General features: G+C 39.9%; 3 protein-coding genes across 5 annotated transcripts in view; 1 reads left to right on the forward strand and 2 right to left on the reverse strand.

Annotated features, from left to right (window-relative positions):
- Window positions 1–1,325, reverse strand: LOC134216097 (protein SCO1 homolog, mitochondrial). Its single transcript, XM_062695101.1, has 2 exons — window positions 903–1,325; window positions 1–650 (listed from the first exon to the last, which is right to left on the reverse strand). Exons 1-2 carry the CDS (start codon window positions 1,141–1,143, stop codon window positions 94–96), a joined length of 798 nt encoding a protein of 265 aa, XP_062551085.1. The 5' UTR covers window positions 1,144–1,325; the 3' UTR covers window positions 1–93.
- Window positions 1,326–10,303: 8,978 nt separating this feature from the next.
- On the forward strand, window positions 10,304–11,933 carry LOC134209633 (uncharacterized). The gene is made up of 2 exons (XM_062685623.1): window positions 10,304–10,561; window positions 10,776–11,933. The coding sequence occupies exons 1-2, from the start codon at window positions 10,304–10,306 to the stop codon at window positions 11,931–11,933; spliced, it is 1,416 nt and encodes a 471-aa protein (XP_062541607.1).
- Window positions 11,934–13,959: 2,026 nt separating this feature from the next.
- LOC134211990 (cullin-1) overlaps window positions 13,960–16,345 on the reverse strand; it is a 30,014-nt gene continuing 27,628 nt past the window's right edge. For all 3 annotated transcript variants that reach the window (XM_062689440.1, XM_062689441.1, XM_062689439.1), the window contains 2 exons: window positions 15,616–15,835; window positions 13,960–14,786 (listed from right to left, as the gene is read on the reverse strand). In XM_062689440.1, coding sequence (XP_062545424.1) covers window positions 14,706–14,786; window positions 15,616–15,835 — 301 coding nt within the window. In that variant the 3' untranslated portion in view covers window positions 13,960–14,705. The remainder of the gene's footprint in view (window positions 14,787–15,615; window positions 15,836–16,345) is intronic.

The raw sequence follows: 16,345 nt of genomic DNA on the forward strand, positions 1-16,345 counted from the left end.
TACTGAAACTAAGTGTCGTTTATTCCCCAGTCGACGCAGTCCATCTATATACATTCCAACCAAAAATAATCTGTAAGCCGGAACCTTACAAACTTAAAACCAAGATTTTTTAGTCATCTGTTTGAACTTTGTCATATTTATGACAATGGAGAATTTGACCTGTTCCTTATTCCGATCCTGACCATAATAATCCACAAATTGTCCATTAGGATCCACCAGATACATTATGATCGTATGGTCCACAATGTAGTCTTCGTCTTGATCCTTCGGACCAGCGCTAAAATATACCCTAAATGCTTTGCATACTTTAGCAATCTGCTCCACAGTCCCCGTCAAACCCAGCAATTTCGGATGAAACTCCTTCACATACTTCCCAACGACTTCCTTCGAGTCGCGCTGGGGATCAACCGTGATAAACAAGGGTTGAACCGGTTCTGCCTCTTCCATCTTTTCCAGCCCATCTACAACTGCTGCCATCTTCTCTAACTCATCTGGACAGATGTCCGGACAATGCGTGAAGCCAAAATAAATCAGCAACCACTTGCCGAGAAAGTCAGACGATTTCCTAACGTTTCCTTCGGAGTCAACCAGTTCCCAAGAACCGCCGATGGCAGCTTTCCCTAGCTGTCGTTTGCGTTCTTTCAACAATGCTGCAATGATTTACATATTTATTAGATAATAAGATACATACCTATCAATAATAAATGACAAACTATGGAAAACAGTTAGGAATGAAATATAACAGATTTAAACATATTCGAATTACCCAAATACAGTATATCATAGGTTATTAATCTTCCAAAGCAGTTGCTGGTCTCATTATGATATAACTATGTAGTTGCATCCAATACCTATCAACATGATTTCCGATAATTTGATCATGGACCGCCCCTACGACTTACCCTGCTCTTTCTCGTTCTTCACGTACCACATGAAACACAAACCGCCCAGTCCGGCAGTCCCAATTAGAGCGAAACTTTTCCAAGTGATGGGACCTTTGCCCTTCATCGGATCACTGGGCCGACCAGACGCCACTCCTCTTTGGAATACATTTCCATTCAGCCAACTTCGCTTTGCACTGTTTTTGGAGAAAAGAAATCCGCGGTTCTGTTGCGAAATAACACGAGCCAACATTTTCGACATTTTATAGACGTCGGTGTTTGTTCTAACTAATGCACTTTGTTCTTGGCTGATGAATAAATACTGATGGCGATTATATTATAGGAAAGAAGGTGGAAATTTAAAAGAAAATCAATTCACATTTTTAACCGCAGCTGCCGGTTGAATCACAACTTTTTTGGAGAAGTGACAGATACACAGTAACAAAAAAAAACAAAAATTACTACACGCTTTTCTGATTCTACCCTTTTTTGGGTGAAGTCACCCAGTCTTGTAAGAATTCTCAATTTTGTACACGGAGAAACGAAACAACTCAAAATCGAGATAAAAAGAACTCAAAATTAAGTACTTTCTTGACACTTCTGATTTGGATACAATCTTGTACTTGTCGGTAGGTTCATTTAACATAAATTTGCGGTTAAATCAAAAAACTTCATTTTGAGTTCAATGAATGTTTTTGTTTTGGATGACGATTTATCTTGATTTTGAGTTGTGATCCTTTTCTTTCTTTGAAAGTACCCAAAGCCAAGTACTTTAGCTGTACTGTATTTTGGATGAAAACAATTCACGTCATTCATTTGTAGTCTTATGTTGCCACGACAGTGAGTGTTTAAACATCAGTCTCTGAATAAGAAAGCGGAAATTGTGAGAAAATTAAAATGGACCAACTAAAAGCTAAACTTGACGACAAAAGTTACCGTAAGCTCACTGGTAAGTGCTATCTGCTTAATATTTAAAAATCCTCCGTTTGAAAATTTGTATTTGAATTTTGAGGGATGAAATGCTGCATTGTCGGTTGCAACGATTTTATCACGGGTGACCTGGAGAATGTTAAGAAGCACCTTTCAATGGTGCATAAAGTGACCACCAGTAAAAAGTCGGCAATCCCACTGAGATGCCCACTATGTGCCTCGCTTTTCAGCTTTTTCGTGAGTTTTCAAAAGCATTTTCAGTCATGTCACTCGTCAGAAGATGTTGAAGAGGAAGAGGACACTGCCATGCCGGAAGTTCCCTCGCCTCCCCCAATACCGATCCCTGAGCATGAGTTGAAATCACCAACACCCTTAATTAGAAATCCATTCTTCTACGACAACGATGTTTCGTTGCAAGAAATCACGACGGAATTCACAGAGATGGTTACGGAATTGCGGTGCGATATTTCTCTTCCTGAAAAGAAAGTACAGCAATTTCTTTCCGGATTTTCAAGGATTATTTCTTGGTGTCAACGACATGCTATGACTCATGTAAAAAGATACATGAACAGTGAAAATTCACTTGAACGTGAATCTTCAATCAGTTTGATAAATTCTTTGTTCATCCCAGACATAACTTCAACCGTTTCAACCCCTCAAAACAATATAAACTTTTTGATATAGAAAGCCGACTGTACGATACCTGAGCCGGTCGAAAAAGTGTTAGGAAAAACCAAAGTCAAAACCTCAACTTTGTTAGGGAGAGCTAGAGGCAAAAAATTTCAGAAAAGAATCAAGTGCCCAAATGCCACACCATCGATAAAAATGAAGAAAAAAGTGGTTCACTATATTTCCATTATTGACACATTACGCCTTGTTTTGACAAATCCTGAAGCTCGAACCATGCTTCATGCAGAGGAAGCAAGTACGGATGTTTCAATAGTATCGTACAAGGACAGCAAACAATATGCAAACCACTTATTTTTCATAGACCATCCTCATGCATTACGATTATCACTCCACGTCGATGATGTCGAATATTCAAATCCTCTCGAGTCACGTAAAAGGAAAAATAAATTGACCGTAGGTATTTTCATTCAAGATCCAAAATTTCGATTCACGGGTAAATTCATCTTTGGATAGGATTTATGTGGCCCTTATGGTCAAAACAAGTGTGCCGAAAAACTATGGCTTCGAAGTCGTACTAGAAGACATGATCAACGATCTTCTTGTACTTGAATCGCCTCAGGGTAGGTATCACCATTAACACTTCATCAGAAAGCTGGGTATTACGCGCTGCACTTGTAAACATTTTGGGTGACACATTGGCCATTCACGAAATCTATGGGCTTCTTGGACCCTCGGCCAATCTATATAAACATGCCTTTACCCAAAAATAAGTTAACGAATTTTTCACTTGGACTGGGTAAAATCAACCCAGCTCTATTTTGCCTTTGGTTTTGTTAATTTGTAGTCGAAGACAAAGTTCTCTACGGACAAGAGACCTGGACGATGCTCGTGGAGGACCAACGCGCACTTCTAGATTGCTTTGAGAATAGGTCGTATGTGCAAAAGAGAGTCTCTCTTTGCTTGCGCTCTCTTTCGCTAATAGATAAGCTAATTTTGCATTTTTTGCTACATTTTCACTTCAGCACGATAGACAAAGCTATTGTCTTTAGATATATGCCTGCCAAGAAATCCGAAGTAAACTTTAGTATAGTTCTATAATAATCGAAAGAGAATGAAAGTCAAGAGAGCCTCTCATTTGCACATACGACCTATTCTCAAAGCAATCTAGACTTGAAGTTTTCAAAAGGAAAGTGCTGCGTACTATAGATAGTGAAATATACACAGAAAGAAAAATCATTAATAAATTTAAGAAAACCGTAGGTTAAAATAAAAAGTTTCGTTGGTTCTTTTTCGTACACACCCGTTTCAAATCACTCAGAGACTGAGTGAAATTGTATTGCCGTCTCTTTTTTTCTCATGGAAATCTTACTCATTTTTCGTAAAAAGTGCAACTACTCAAATTTTGAGTAGTTCCACTTTTTACGAAAATTGAGTAACTTTTCCGTGGGAAAAAAGAGACGGCAATACAATTTCACTCAGTCTCTGAGTGATTTGAAACGGGCGTGTAGAGAGTTGGGTATGTTTAAAATAAAAGTATGCCAACTTTTACAATAACCACAGACAAACAGACGTAACACTAGAGAAATGGCCATCGACCATGACTTCAACGATCAATTTGAATTTGATTGATTGCGCGTTTCACAACTAGAGGCGCTAGCGTCGTAATCCTTTGAGTTTGACATTTCACTCCAGCGCCTTCTGGTGATAATGTCATACGAAACATTCTTTCGTGTAACATGCTCGCAAGATGGTGGTAGAGAAGTTAGGCGATGGATATTTCAGAAAAATGTTCAAGCTGTTACGTCTGTTTGTCTGTGCAATAACCATCGTTTGAAAGCTACGTATTGCTCTGAAATTAAAAGTTTGAATATTCAAGCTAAAACTGTAGAACTGTCAAATCCAAATAATCACACTGTTGAAAATGAGAGTGCTATATTTTTATTCCCAAACTCGTTGCAAAATGAAAAATATTTAACCAAAAAAGAACCTCCCAAAACTTTTCTTCAATTCACCCTTTCCTTTGAAATTAAATTCTTTTTATTTCATTGTTATATTCAATTATTTTAAATAATTTGTATTATTGTTGTGGCAGAACGTTGTTTCGAAGACTTTTTCAACTCTTCTGTAGGAAATCCGGTAGGGATCGGGAGTTACTATCAGCAGCAAAACATCACCCGTGCGCTTTTCCGTTTGTTACGCCCAACAGCAGCTCGTGACGATTGTATGCATTTTCTTCACAGGCGTTCCGACGATGTCTTGATTTGTGTTTCCAGGTTGAACCGTATGCCCGCAGCTATCGAAATGGATGGTAAATAAACAAATCATTAATATTCGATTATTCAGATCTTCTCGACGAAGGTACTTACCATGTGCAGGCAAAAACACGAAATGGGAACCATTTCTGGTTTTTAAATAGATTCTTATGTCGTCCGAATATGGCGTAAAACGCGTAAAACTGAAGAGAATCAAGTATTTCTTTTCGGAACTTTGAAAAGTAAACTTGCGCGGTAACTATCGTAGCTGGCAAAAATTGAAGACAACAGAAGACACAGAAGAGATATTGTCGGGCCGCCACCAAACCGGACCGCGCGATTGAGCACTCGCGCTGCGACGCGAGTCGCGACAATTTGAAATATTTCATTAGTAGTGCGCATCATGCACGCATGGATGTACTATCATGCGCACTAATCAGAAATGAGTTGCGACGTCTGATAACTGCAGATATTTCATTTCATTGAAAAAAAATTTCGATTTTCTACTATACACGGAATAAAAAGAATCAGTTGACAGTCCAAGTGCTTTTTAAAAGCTCGTGTTGTCAAATTTCATGAAAGCCAATTCAAATTGAAAAGAAAACTTTTAAAATTACACTCAGAAAAGATGGAAAATACTTTTAAATAAAACGCATAACTTTCGTTCAAAGTTATTAAACTTTTATTTTAATGAAAATTAGCTACTTTTCCGATTGAAAGTGCATAATTTTTGATAGCACAATTTTATTTTTTTCTTTGTATATACAGCACATGCCACTTCGGCCTTAGTCTGAATAAATAAATAATAAATTTGTTAGATATTGAAAGAAAAATATAATTTCCAGACCGCATTCCGTCCAAGATTCTATCCATCAAACGCAGCTACCATCAAGTGTTTCACCACAGAGCTTATTTTTCTCTGTGGTTTCACCATTCTTACCTTACCTTCACTGCATTCCATGAGAAAGGATGGATTTGCATAGAGGAGCATCGCCGTAGAGTTGGATGAACTCATGATTCATCCTTCACCGCCCTTAAAAAAAAATCCCAATTAGGTTCTGCAGCATGACGTCACGAATGAATTCGGTCCTCGTCAAATGAACTTTTTTGACAGTTCAGTAGTACTTTCCACTGACTCCGACGAGGACTCCGACAAGGTTCGAGTTCGGGATTGGTTGGCTGCCCCCGAGTCCAACGCGAAGTACTACCAATCTGTCATCAGTTTGAGGTTAGATACAGACGCTGCAGAACCTAATAGAATTATAATTGAAATTATTGTAACAGTACGCTGAAATTAATAGTAATTACGATAAACTCTATACAATATTCTTTAATGTTATTCTATTGTGAGCGAATAACATTAAAGAATATTGTTTTCCACCATGTAAACCATGTAAATGGCAGATTTAAATACAATAAAACATAGAGGTTATTATTTATTACTAGTTTATTTATGGACGCTGTAGCGCCCGTGGCAAGTGTTTTTTTTCAATCAAAATTTTCAACGTCTGTTGTCTGTGATTTTTTTTCATCAAATGCTGTGTCTGGTTGTCAAAGGGTGTCACTGGTTTTGTTTTCTGCATCTGATAGCAATGTAAATAAATACTAAGGTATGGAAATCCATATATTGTGTGCGTGCCTTTCGTGTATGGCGAAAAATCTTTCACTACTACATTCAAACGAGCTCCCATAAGAAGCCGTGCAAATATGTACGTCACCATTTGCTGTTTACATTTTCCATCATCCACTAATACACTTGCATTTGGTCTTCTTCCTCACCTTTCTATCTATGCTCATTGATCTGATAGTAAAAAAGAATTAAAGTGTGAAATATTTTATTTTTTGTGAGAATTTCCCCGCGTGCTGCGTCTGGTTGGCTAGTCACCGGACAGACAAACAGGGCTATTATATATAGTATTTATAGACACTATATAGCAAGGATCCAAGGTAGACGAATTCCTCGATCACCTCGAAACACTCGTAACACTGCTTCCCAGGCGGGCCCTGTCGCGGTTCCTCCCACAAGCATGTACTTTGTTTTTGACGCATTCACCACAACTTTTGTTGCTTCACGTTTCAGGCGGGTGTACAGTTCTGCCACCTTTGCAAATGTTCGTCCGACAATGTCTATGTCATCCGCTAAACAAATAAATTGACTGGATCTGTTGAAAATCGTACCCTGGCTGTTACACCCGGCTCTCCGCATGACACCTTCAAACGCAATATTGAACAACAGGCACGAAAGTCCATCACCTTGTCTTCCCAACTAACATGTTTGGTGCTAAAATCTTCAACTTCTAGCCTTTGGCTGTATAATATTTGAATAAAAGCAGCCAATGCTGAATAAAAGAAAAGCCTCCGCAAATAATCCCTTAAACTTCAACTCGACTATTACCCAAATATCTATCAGCTAGTCAGTGTGCCGAATATATTTAATCTTTTATCGTTTATGCAGCTTTCATATAGTCATAAAACAGCTCTGTCTGAATTAGCAACAAAGCTTATCGGTTAAGAGCTCATGTATGTAACTGAGTTGCTTGTTAGCAACTTCCCATATTACGGTGAGTAGCATTCACAATTAACGAGCCTGGAAAAACAAAGAGACGCAATACTCCTACCTTTAACAACCTTGTGCTCGATTGGAACAACTGATTTGACAGCAAATGCGCTGTTCCAATTTTGACACTTCGTCTCTTTGTTATGAGTGCAGCCTCTTTATTCACAATGAAAACGTTTTTGCTGTTGTTATAGCGCTAACAATATAGCGTAATGGTGCTATAAATGAACTAACGAAGCTTTTAGGCAACTTCTGTACCTTTGAAGATTATACAACGTTTAAGTAAACCTATTACTGCTTCTTTTAATAGCATATCAGTATGGAACGTCAAAACCGCTATGTTTACATTTGATTTTGTTGCCGGAGCTGTGTATGAGCTATTGATTTCTGTAATGCAGCTACAAAGATATTCACCTGCTCTTATAGCAACTGACAAAGCGCTGTCATTAATGCTAGCAGATAGCGTAAGAAAACAAGCCATTTAGAAGCGATATTTCTGTTGACGGCTACTGTTAAACGATTAGCAGCAAAGTAGCATCTATACAGGTCGAGAAAATGTTGCCTAAAAACAATTTCAGCGATTGATGATGGATCAAAGTTAGCCAACAGAACATGCTGATAGATGTTTGAATAATGGTTGAAATAATGCTGAAAGCATAATTTTTAAGCTTATGTGCTGAAATCGGCATGTAGGCCTCTTTCTAACGTTTATACAGCATGAATATGAAAATAGCGTTAGTAAAACAACCTATAGGGTATGCCTGGGAGCTGCGGATAGAGTCAAAACGAGTGTCAAAGAATCTCCAAAGTAAGCTGTCAAAAAGTATCCATCGCATCGAGAGAGGTTTTGTGCATTCTGAGCGCAGACGAGAGAGTACACGTTTAAATCAACTCATACTAAATATAGCTCCTTTTTAACAAATTTCAGTTTTACGGCGTCATTTTAAATATATCGACGTATTCAACATAAGTAGAGGGAATTAATTTAACATTCGATACGTTAGTTTATACGATGCGGCAAATTGTAATACGAACAATACGAAATCTTTGTAATTAATATTTTAAAGATAAACATAATGATAATTCAATGTGAGAAAATCGTAACGTGTACAGTGAACACTGAGAGGAAATTTGCGAGTTTCAAGCAAAATATCTTGAAAATTGGATTCGATTGAGTCCGCAGCTCCCAGGGGTATGCGAAGAAGCACATCCATAATTTTCTTTGTTATTTACATTTGTCAATGTGACGGTGATGACAGAGCAGCGGCCATTGAATCAGGAGATTAGGAGTTCGAATCTAGGTAGCAACAAAATTGAAATTTGAGTTTTCACAAAAAAAAAACATTGAATAAACTCCCGAAATTTACTCTCCTCTCAAATAATATTTAATCAAATTGAATTCAGTGGCTGTATAAAACTTAATTAACAGATTCAAAAATCTGAATAAGCGCCATTGAAGCGAAATATATTACTAAATGGTTTAGTAAAGATTGAGAAAAAAATGTGTAACATGCTGTAAAGTAGTTGTGCAGGCACGTCAAAACAGCTGAATAGATTCGCCAGATTTGCTGGTAAAAGCATTGAATAGAAGTTCTTGATCATATGTATAGCACACATATTCAGCTTGAAGCCGTATAGACGAGTTGAAATAACATTTACATTGACATTAAATGTTAGTTGGGTTAGTCCCCGGCGCGATTCGAACGAACTGGAGTGTCCGCCCGAAATTTTCAAACAGTTTTGCACACCATCCACCGTTGCTTTGATCAGTCTGGTAAGCTTGTTATTCAAGGCAAGTACATCTCTTATCGACATTCATCGCCTGATGTCGATTCAAATTTCAACATCATCGATCAACTCTCAACCTCTGCTGGTTGGTCGCCTACAATTACTTCAAACTTCCGATTCGCGCCAAGCCAAATTTCTGTTATCTCTGCTAACATCCATTCGGAATTGAGTCCGAGTTTCATCGAACGAACAGGATCGCCGCATTTACAAGAATCAATTACCATTTCTCCACCGCAACGTCAAGTCTCTGCTATGCATTCATCTAGTTCTCATCCGGGACGCACTTTTGACACCAGCTGTGAGGAAGCCTCTATTCCACTCAACGCAGTCGAGCCATTCCTGCCAGCGACCAGCAGCCGTCCCGGCCCTGCGTGTGAGTTGGGAGACGAGGTCTTCCGGACACCAACTTTCGGTAAGTATGATCAGCCTTCATCTCTGTCTCCGTCTGAATGTTTCCGATTTCCAGCGAATGCACCCGAATGTTGTGCCTACAAGCATCACACAGTACTTTCCAAACATTATCATCAAGCCGCTGCAACCCAATCGTCAAATCATTCACCGGGACGCACAATCGATACTAGCTGTAAGGAAGCCCCTATTCCTCTCAGCGCAGTCGAGCTTCCGCTGCCAGCGACCAGCAGCCGTCCCGGTCCTGCGTCTGAGTTGGGAGACGGGGTCTTCCGAAATCCTATAACCGGCAAGTACAATCAGTTACCAGTATCTTCTGTACCTGAGAGCATTCCGATTTCCAGTATTGCTACACCATCTCCACGCCAGTTCAACTCCATGTTACCGAATGTTTCAAGTGATAGGCGTGCGGTTAAATAATCTTCGAATGTATTGATATACTACCAGAACGTCGGCGGGATCAATAGTTCTCTTGCCGATTATCATTTGGCCCTTAGCGATGGCTGCTACGACGTCTATGCCTTCACCGAAACCTGGCTCAACAATAATACCACCGTAAATCAACTCTTCGACGAATCATACTGGGTTTATCGGCAAGATAGGTCATCTTCTAACAGTAACAAAAGCACTGGAGGGGGTGTTCTGTTAGCCGTTCGCTCCTGCTTCAAATCCTGCTTAGTGAGTTCTCCTGGAAACTCGTCGGTTGAGCAATTGTGGGTCGCTGTAACTACTGCTGATGCCGCTCTCTTCATCTGCGTTCTTTAATCCCTCCCGATCGAATTAATGATGCGGAGTTGATCGACAGTCACCTCGCTTCGCTTAACTGGGTGGTCTCGCAATTAGGACCAAGGGACAAAATGGTTATCCTCGGTGACTTCAACTTGAGCACAATCAATTGGCAGCGCCATGAATCGGGATTTCTCTTCCCGACTGCATCGAGATCCCTGATCGACCAGACGTCTCGTTTGCTGCTTGACGCGTACAGCACAGCTGGACTGAACCAGATGAATGATGTGGAAAATGAAAACAACCGAATACTTGACCTGCTTTTCATCAGCAACGAACTCCGCGGGAGCTGTTCGGTTATGCAGGCCCCATCACCGCTCATCAAGATTGTCAGACATCATCCTCCCGTCCAAGATGAATACAGTACTAGGTGCTCCAATCTTTTAAGTTTGTGGAAGAGAAGAAGGCGGGGGTGAAAAATTCATTTTCAGTGCAAAACGAAAACAAATCGGCTTTCTCTCCTATACTAAAATCCAAGATGGCTGAATAGTGAATTTGGCAGATTGGAACACCTAGTGGTGTATTCATCTTGCTCCCGTCCAGATGCAACTCATTTATCTTGAGTTACCGCTCCATAACTTCCACGAGCCGCCTGAAAGCATTTCATATGACTTTTACAAGGCCAATTTTAACGGGATGAATGCCTTTCTTGCTCAAGTTGACTGGGACACGGCTCTTCGAGATTCTGACGTCAACCTAGCTGCTTCGACCATGTCAAACATACTACTTTACGCCATCGACCAGTTTGTTCCCGTGAGATCCACACCAGAACCGGTCAAATTAGCCTGGTCTAACGCTCATCTCAAAAATCTGAAAAGAGTCAAACGCGCGGCCCTCAGACAACACTGCAAGTATCGTACGGACTCTACAAAAGCTAGCTATATCAAGGCCAACTCCGATTATCAGCAACTCAACGATCATCTCTATAACGCCTTTCAAAATCGTTTGCAAAGTCGTCTCAGGAATAATCCCAAAAGCTTTTGGCGGTACGTCAACGAACAACGGAAGGAATCTGGATTGCCCTCAACGATGACTGACTTTTTAGCTGAAGCCCAAACTACCAACAACATTGCTAATTTGTTCCGTACTCAATTCAGTAGTGTATTTACTAATGAGTATCTCGACCCGCAATATGTAGTTATTGCCACTAGGAATGTTCCCAGTCTTCCTGCCGCTAGACAGCCATTGGTCATCACAAACGATTCAATAATAGCTGCCAGTAAGAAGTTGAAATCCTCCACGGGATGCGGCCCAGACGGTATCCCATCGGTTGTTATTAAACGTTGCGCAGAGTCGCTTGTCAGACCACTTACTGCAGTATTCAATCTCTCGCTGACTTCCGGGGTGTTTCCGGTGTGCTGGAAGCAGTCATATGTATTTCCAGTTTTCAAAAAGGGCTGCAAGAGGACCGTATCAAACTACCGGGGAATAGCTGCGCTGTGCGCCGTTTCCAAGCTATTTGAGTTGATTGTCCCATTACATTACATTTCAAACGACCAACACGGGTTTATGCCCAAACGTTCAACGACCACTAACCTAGCGTGCTTCACTTCCTTTGTAATAAGACAAATAGAGTATGGCCATCAGGTGGATGCAATCTATACAGATCTTTCTGCTGCATTCGACAAAATAAATCACCAGATTGCCGTAGCAAAATTTGACAAATTAGGCATAAATAACGCTCTGCTCAGCTGGCTTTAATCCTATTTATCAGGTCGCAGTGTGGCGGTGAAAATTGGAGACCACATTTCCTCACCGTTTGTAGTCCGATCCGGCGTTCCACAGGGTAGTCACCTTGGACCGTTTCTGTTTCTGCTTTATATGAATGACGTCAAATTTATTTTGAAATGTCTCAAGTTATCGTACGCCAACGACTTGAAACTGTATTATTGTATCAAGCAAACTCAAGACGCAATGTTTCTGCAACAACAGTTTGAATCCTTTGCAGAATGGTGCCGTATCAACCGAATGACGCTCAATGTCGCTAAATGCTCGGTCATATCTTTTGGACGCAAACACTCTCTTCTCCAGCATGAATACGCTTTGGCAGATAAAAAGCTTCAACGAGAATCGACAGTCAAAGACCTAGGTGTTTTGGTCGATACGAAAATGACATTCAAGGACCACGTAGCATATATTGTTTCGAAGGCATCTTCACGCTAGGTTTCCTTTTCCGATTTGCTAAGAAATTCCGGGATGTGTACTGCCTAAAATCATTGTTTTGCGCCACTGTTCGACCAATATTAGAATATTCCTCGGTCGTCTGGTCCCCGTATTATCAGAACAGAATTCAGCGCATCAAAACTATCCAACGCAAATTTGTCCGCTTTGCTCTACGACATTTGAGATGGAGAGATCCAGTCAACCTTCCCAGCTATAGTAACCGTTGCATGCTCATCAGTCTCGATTCGCTTGAGGCAAGACGTAATGTGGCTAAAGCTTGCTTCATCGGTGACCTTTTACAAGCGGACATCGACTGCCAAACGCTTCTTAGCATGCTGGACATCAACACACGCCGCCGTAACCTCCGAACGCACTCGTTTTTCAATCTTCCTGCATCCAGAACTAACTATGGGCTACACGAGCCCATACGAAGCATGTCTCGCCTATTCAATAGATGTTATTCTGTGTTTAATTTTAATGTGTCACGAGAAACTAATAAGTGCAATTTCAGACGTGTTTTATGTTAATCTTGACAATACTAATGTATTTAGTTTTAAGTAAACGGTCATTGGGGTGACCATTTCACCTGTTGACAATAAATAACAATACAAGCTTCCCAGGGAAGCTGTTCTCGTCCATAATTTTCCATATATCTACGCGGTCAATACTGTCGTATGCCGCCTTGAAATCAACGAACAGATGGTGCGTGTGCTCCCGATGAAGTTGAGAGATTTGCAGTTCCTCGAACCGAGTTTCCAATCGCTAGTCCCTTTTCGCCTATAGTTCCGGTCCGTACTCTCTTGTTGATTGTTCGTTGCTTATGTTTCTTAAAGGCTGGCTTGCTGGGCCTGACACCAAACCTCCTAAATTTCCGGAGGACCATTCCTCCTTATTCCCGGTGGACCATGGTGCACAGTTTCACTTAGAGTCCCTCGCTGGCACTCGGACGATGATCAGCCGCCTCTAACATGGAGAACAGACGCTGTTGTGAGCCGATCCTGACATGGAGAACAGACGCTCAGTAAGATGTGCACCTCCGGAGAGGAGCAAACCCCCCTTCCCTGTCAGCATACGACCATAGTTCCCACCGGGGTTGGTTACCCGATCTTCCCTAAGGTTGCTCGTATCCCGGCCAGCACCACGGGGAGGTAGGGATAGGAATTGCTGGGTAAGAGGCTAGAGATCACGAGATGGGGTCTATGTTATTCCTTCAGGTACGCGAAGTACCAAATGGTACGCTTTACCCAGCATTTGCCGTGCCGTAGCTTTTATGTGTATCCTGCAATACTGATCATTCAGAAATAGCAATCTTTCGTATTGTCTTTCGACTATAACAAAACCTGAACAAAACCACATTCTTCTTCAAAGGCTCTGCAATCCAACTAGAACTTGGCCGGCTTTTCAACTTGGTATTCTATAGAATACTGTTTTAGCATTTCCTCAGTTATTAATTGAAAGCTTTTTCTGTTGATCAATAACGGCAACGACCAAGCTTCTGAATGGCAATTTTCTTGTTTATTCGGCGTTAGAGGATTGTGATATAGCAAATAGATAAAAACAATAATCAACTATTTACACATGATGGAATTTTATTTTTTAAACATCTCTATCTGCTGTTACACTTTGTTGGCTGGACTGAATGGTTTTTTAGTCATCACTATTCACGATGTTAAGTCAGGTATTTTTTAGAGTTCTAGATACATTTCTCCAGTCTTGACAAATAAACTATTTTATACTTGCATTTTGGATCAATGATGTTTATGGTTCAGGATCTAAAAAAATAACTACGCAGTAGATTTGACTGATTGAAGCTACGTGGTGTGCAAATCAATTTCAAAATCTAATTCTAAACCCCAAAAACGATGGTTACATGTGTTCGAGCTCCATTACATAATAATTTCAATGAAGTTTTGGAAAGCTTCAATGATCAGATTAAAATACGTCAAAACAGGCATAACAAAATTTTGCTAGATTATTTTTTAGACCTCCCATACTACATTATCGAAAAAACAAGATTTTTAATGAAAGAGAGAATAACCCGTGCACTAAATACGTCTAAATTAATAAAAAAAAGCTGCAAAACACAAGCAATGATCCTGGTCGTTGAATTAGCATAGTTAAAAAACCCATTAACATGAATCGATCCGTCTTATTGTATAATCTGATGTTTTTGTTGTTATAATTTCATGGAACAGCAATGAAATTTTAACTATTTTATGAGTGTTTTTAACAGGTTTATTTTACTTCTACATTCGGTACTATATTTTGCGGAGTTGTTTAGATAACTACGAAGAGTATTCCAAAAACGAATCAAGCTAGATAGCTGTAGGTGTCTTTCTGTCCTTCCTGGCGTTCGAGATATTCTTTTTCTATCAGAATATCGATGCATTTCTGTACGAAATAATGGAAGGCATTACAAAAACCCAATATAGCATACACACTAGGGTGGACCACACTTATATGAAAAAAAAATCCAAATCATTTTTTCGAGGCCTAATACCCCCCGAATATAAAGTTTTTTTTTTTGTTCCCAGAAGCTACTTTCAGCCAGATCCGTCAAGTCTAAGTGGATGCTCAACGAGCATGAAGTTTATATGGAAAAAATCGACTATATATATTATATGGGAAAATGCATACTTTCCACTTTTTTACCTCTAGGTGTCGCTGTAATCATTCAATCCCGCTCATTAGTGACATTTACAATCTTTACATTATTTTGAAAACCGCGATCGATTTTGTCAAATAAATCTACATGCAGAATTGATCGGACCGATGTGCTTCGATTTTCTTGATTTGTACGATACTAAATGACTAAAATTAACAATATTGGGGCCTATTACCTTCTCCGATCGACTTTGTATGCGAATTTGTTGGATGGAGCGTCTCATTTGTTTCATCCCGATTTATTTATCAGGGAGCTCCCCATGATAATGTAAAGATTGTAAATGTCACTAATGATCGGGATTGAATGATTACAGCGCTACTAGAAGTAAATAAGTGGAAAGTATGTTTTGTCCCATATATTTAGTCGATTTTTTCCATATAAATTCATGCTCGTTGAGCTTCTACTGAAACTTGATGGATCTGGCTGAAATTTTTACAGTAGCTTTTAGAAGCAAAAACTGTCAAGGGGTATAAATAATAATACGTCTCGAAAAAATGATTTTGATTTTTTTTCATATAAGAGTGATCCACCTTAATACACACGTTTCGAACTTACCTTGATCACCTGAACCTTGGGTTTGAAACGCGTCGACAGCTGATTTAGGACTTCGCCGACAAGGTGGGTGTGGTTCAGTGCCTTGCGCATTTTCATAATTCTTACTATCGCGGCCTGTATCAGGATCTTACGATCCTCTTCGATGTGTTTGTGGGTCGCCTCCTGCTCAACTTTAAGTTCCGTCTTCAGCGGGAAGTTTATATTGATGCGGAGCTTTTTGCTGCAAATAAAAAAAATACCATGTAGTGAAAAACCAGAGGGAAAACCGGAGTCCAGCGGTAAACTGGATAGGGCAAGGTAGCCAACGTTGATTATAATATTTCAATACCAAATTTTCAAAACAACTTATCTGCTTTTGTAAACAAAGATTCAAACGTCGATTTGTCGAATCTTACTATCGACAGACATATGATTTCTGCACAATGATTTTCGTATCACGCTGTACGCGTACAGTGACTAGATGACACACATCTTTTCTTTCCACCATTGTATCTATTTGACTGATTCTACCGCTTTCCAAAACTATATTTTTCATCAAAATGTATAGAAATCATAAACTGTTACTATAGATTTTATGAGTATTACACAGTGGCGCCGGGAGTGGGTGGGACAGGTAGGACATGTCCTACGCATGAAAATACCTGGGTAGGACAGTCGAAGCATTGTCCTACCCATGATTATGGCAAGAACATATCATATGGATAACTAGAAGATCAAATACTATCAATAC

The sequence above is a fragment of the Armigeres subalbatus genome, chromosome 2, assembly GCF_024139115.2.
Source record: "Armigeres subalbatus isolate Guangzhou_Male chromosome 2, GZ_Asu_2, whole genome shotgun sequence".
Taxonomy (NCBI): domain Eukaryota; kingdom Metazoa; phylum Arthropoda; class Insecta; order Diptera; family Culicidae; genus Armigeres; species Armigeres subalbatus.

Coding starts and splice junctions, on each gene's coding strand:
- LOC134216097 (XM_062695101.1), bottom strand. CDS start 1,143: ATGTCGAAAATGTTGGCTCGTGTTATTTCGCAACAGAACCGCGGATTT. Junction 651..902: donor GAAGAACGAGAAAGAGCAGG/GTAAGTCGTAGG, acceptor AAATCATTGCAG/CATTGTTGAAAGAACGCAAA.
- LOC134209633 (XM_062685623.1), top strand. CDS start 10,304: ATGGTTATCCTCGGTGACTTCAACTTGAGCACAATCAATTGGCAGCGC. Junction 10,562..10,775: donor CATCACCGCTCATCAAGATT/GTCAGACATCAT, acceptor GCTCCCGTCCAG/ATGCAACTCATTTATCTTGA.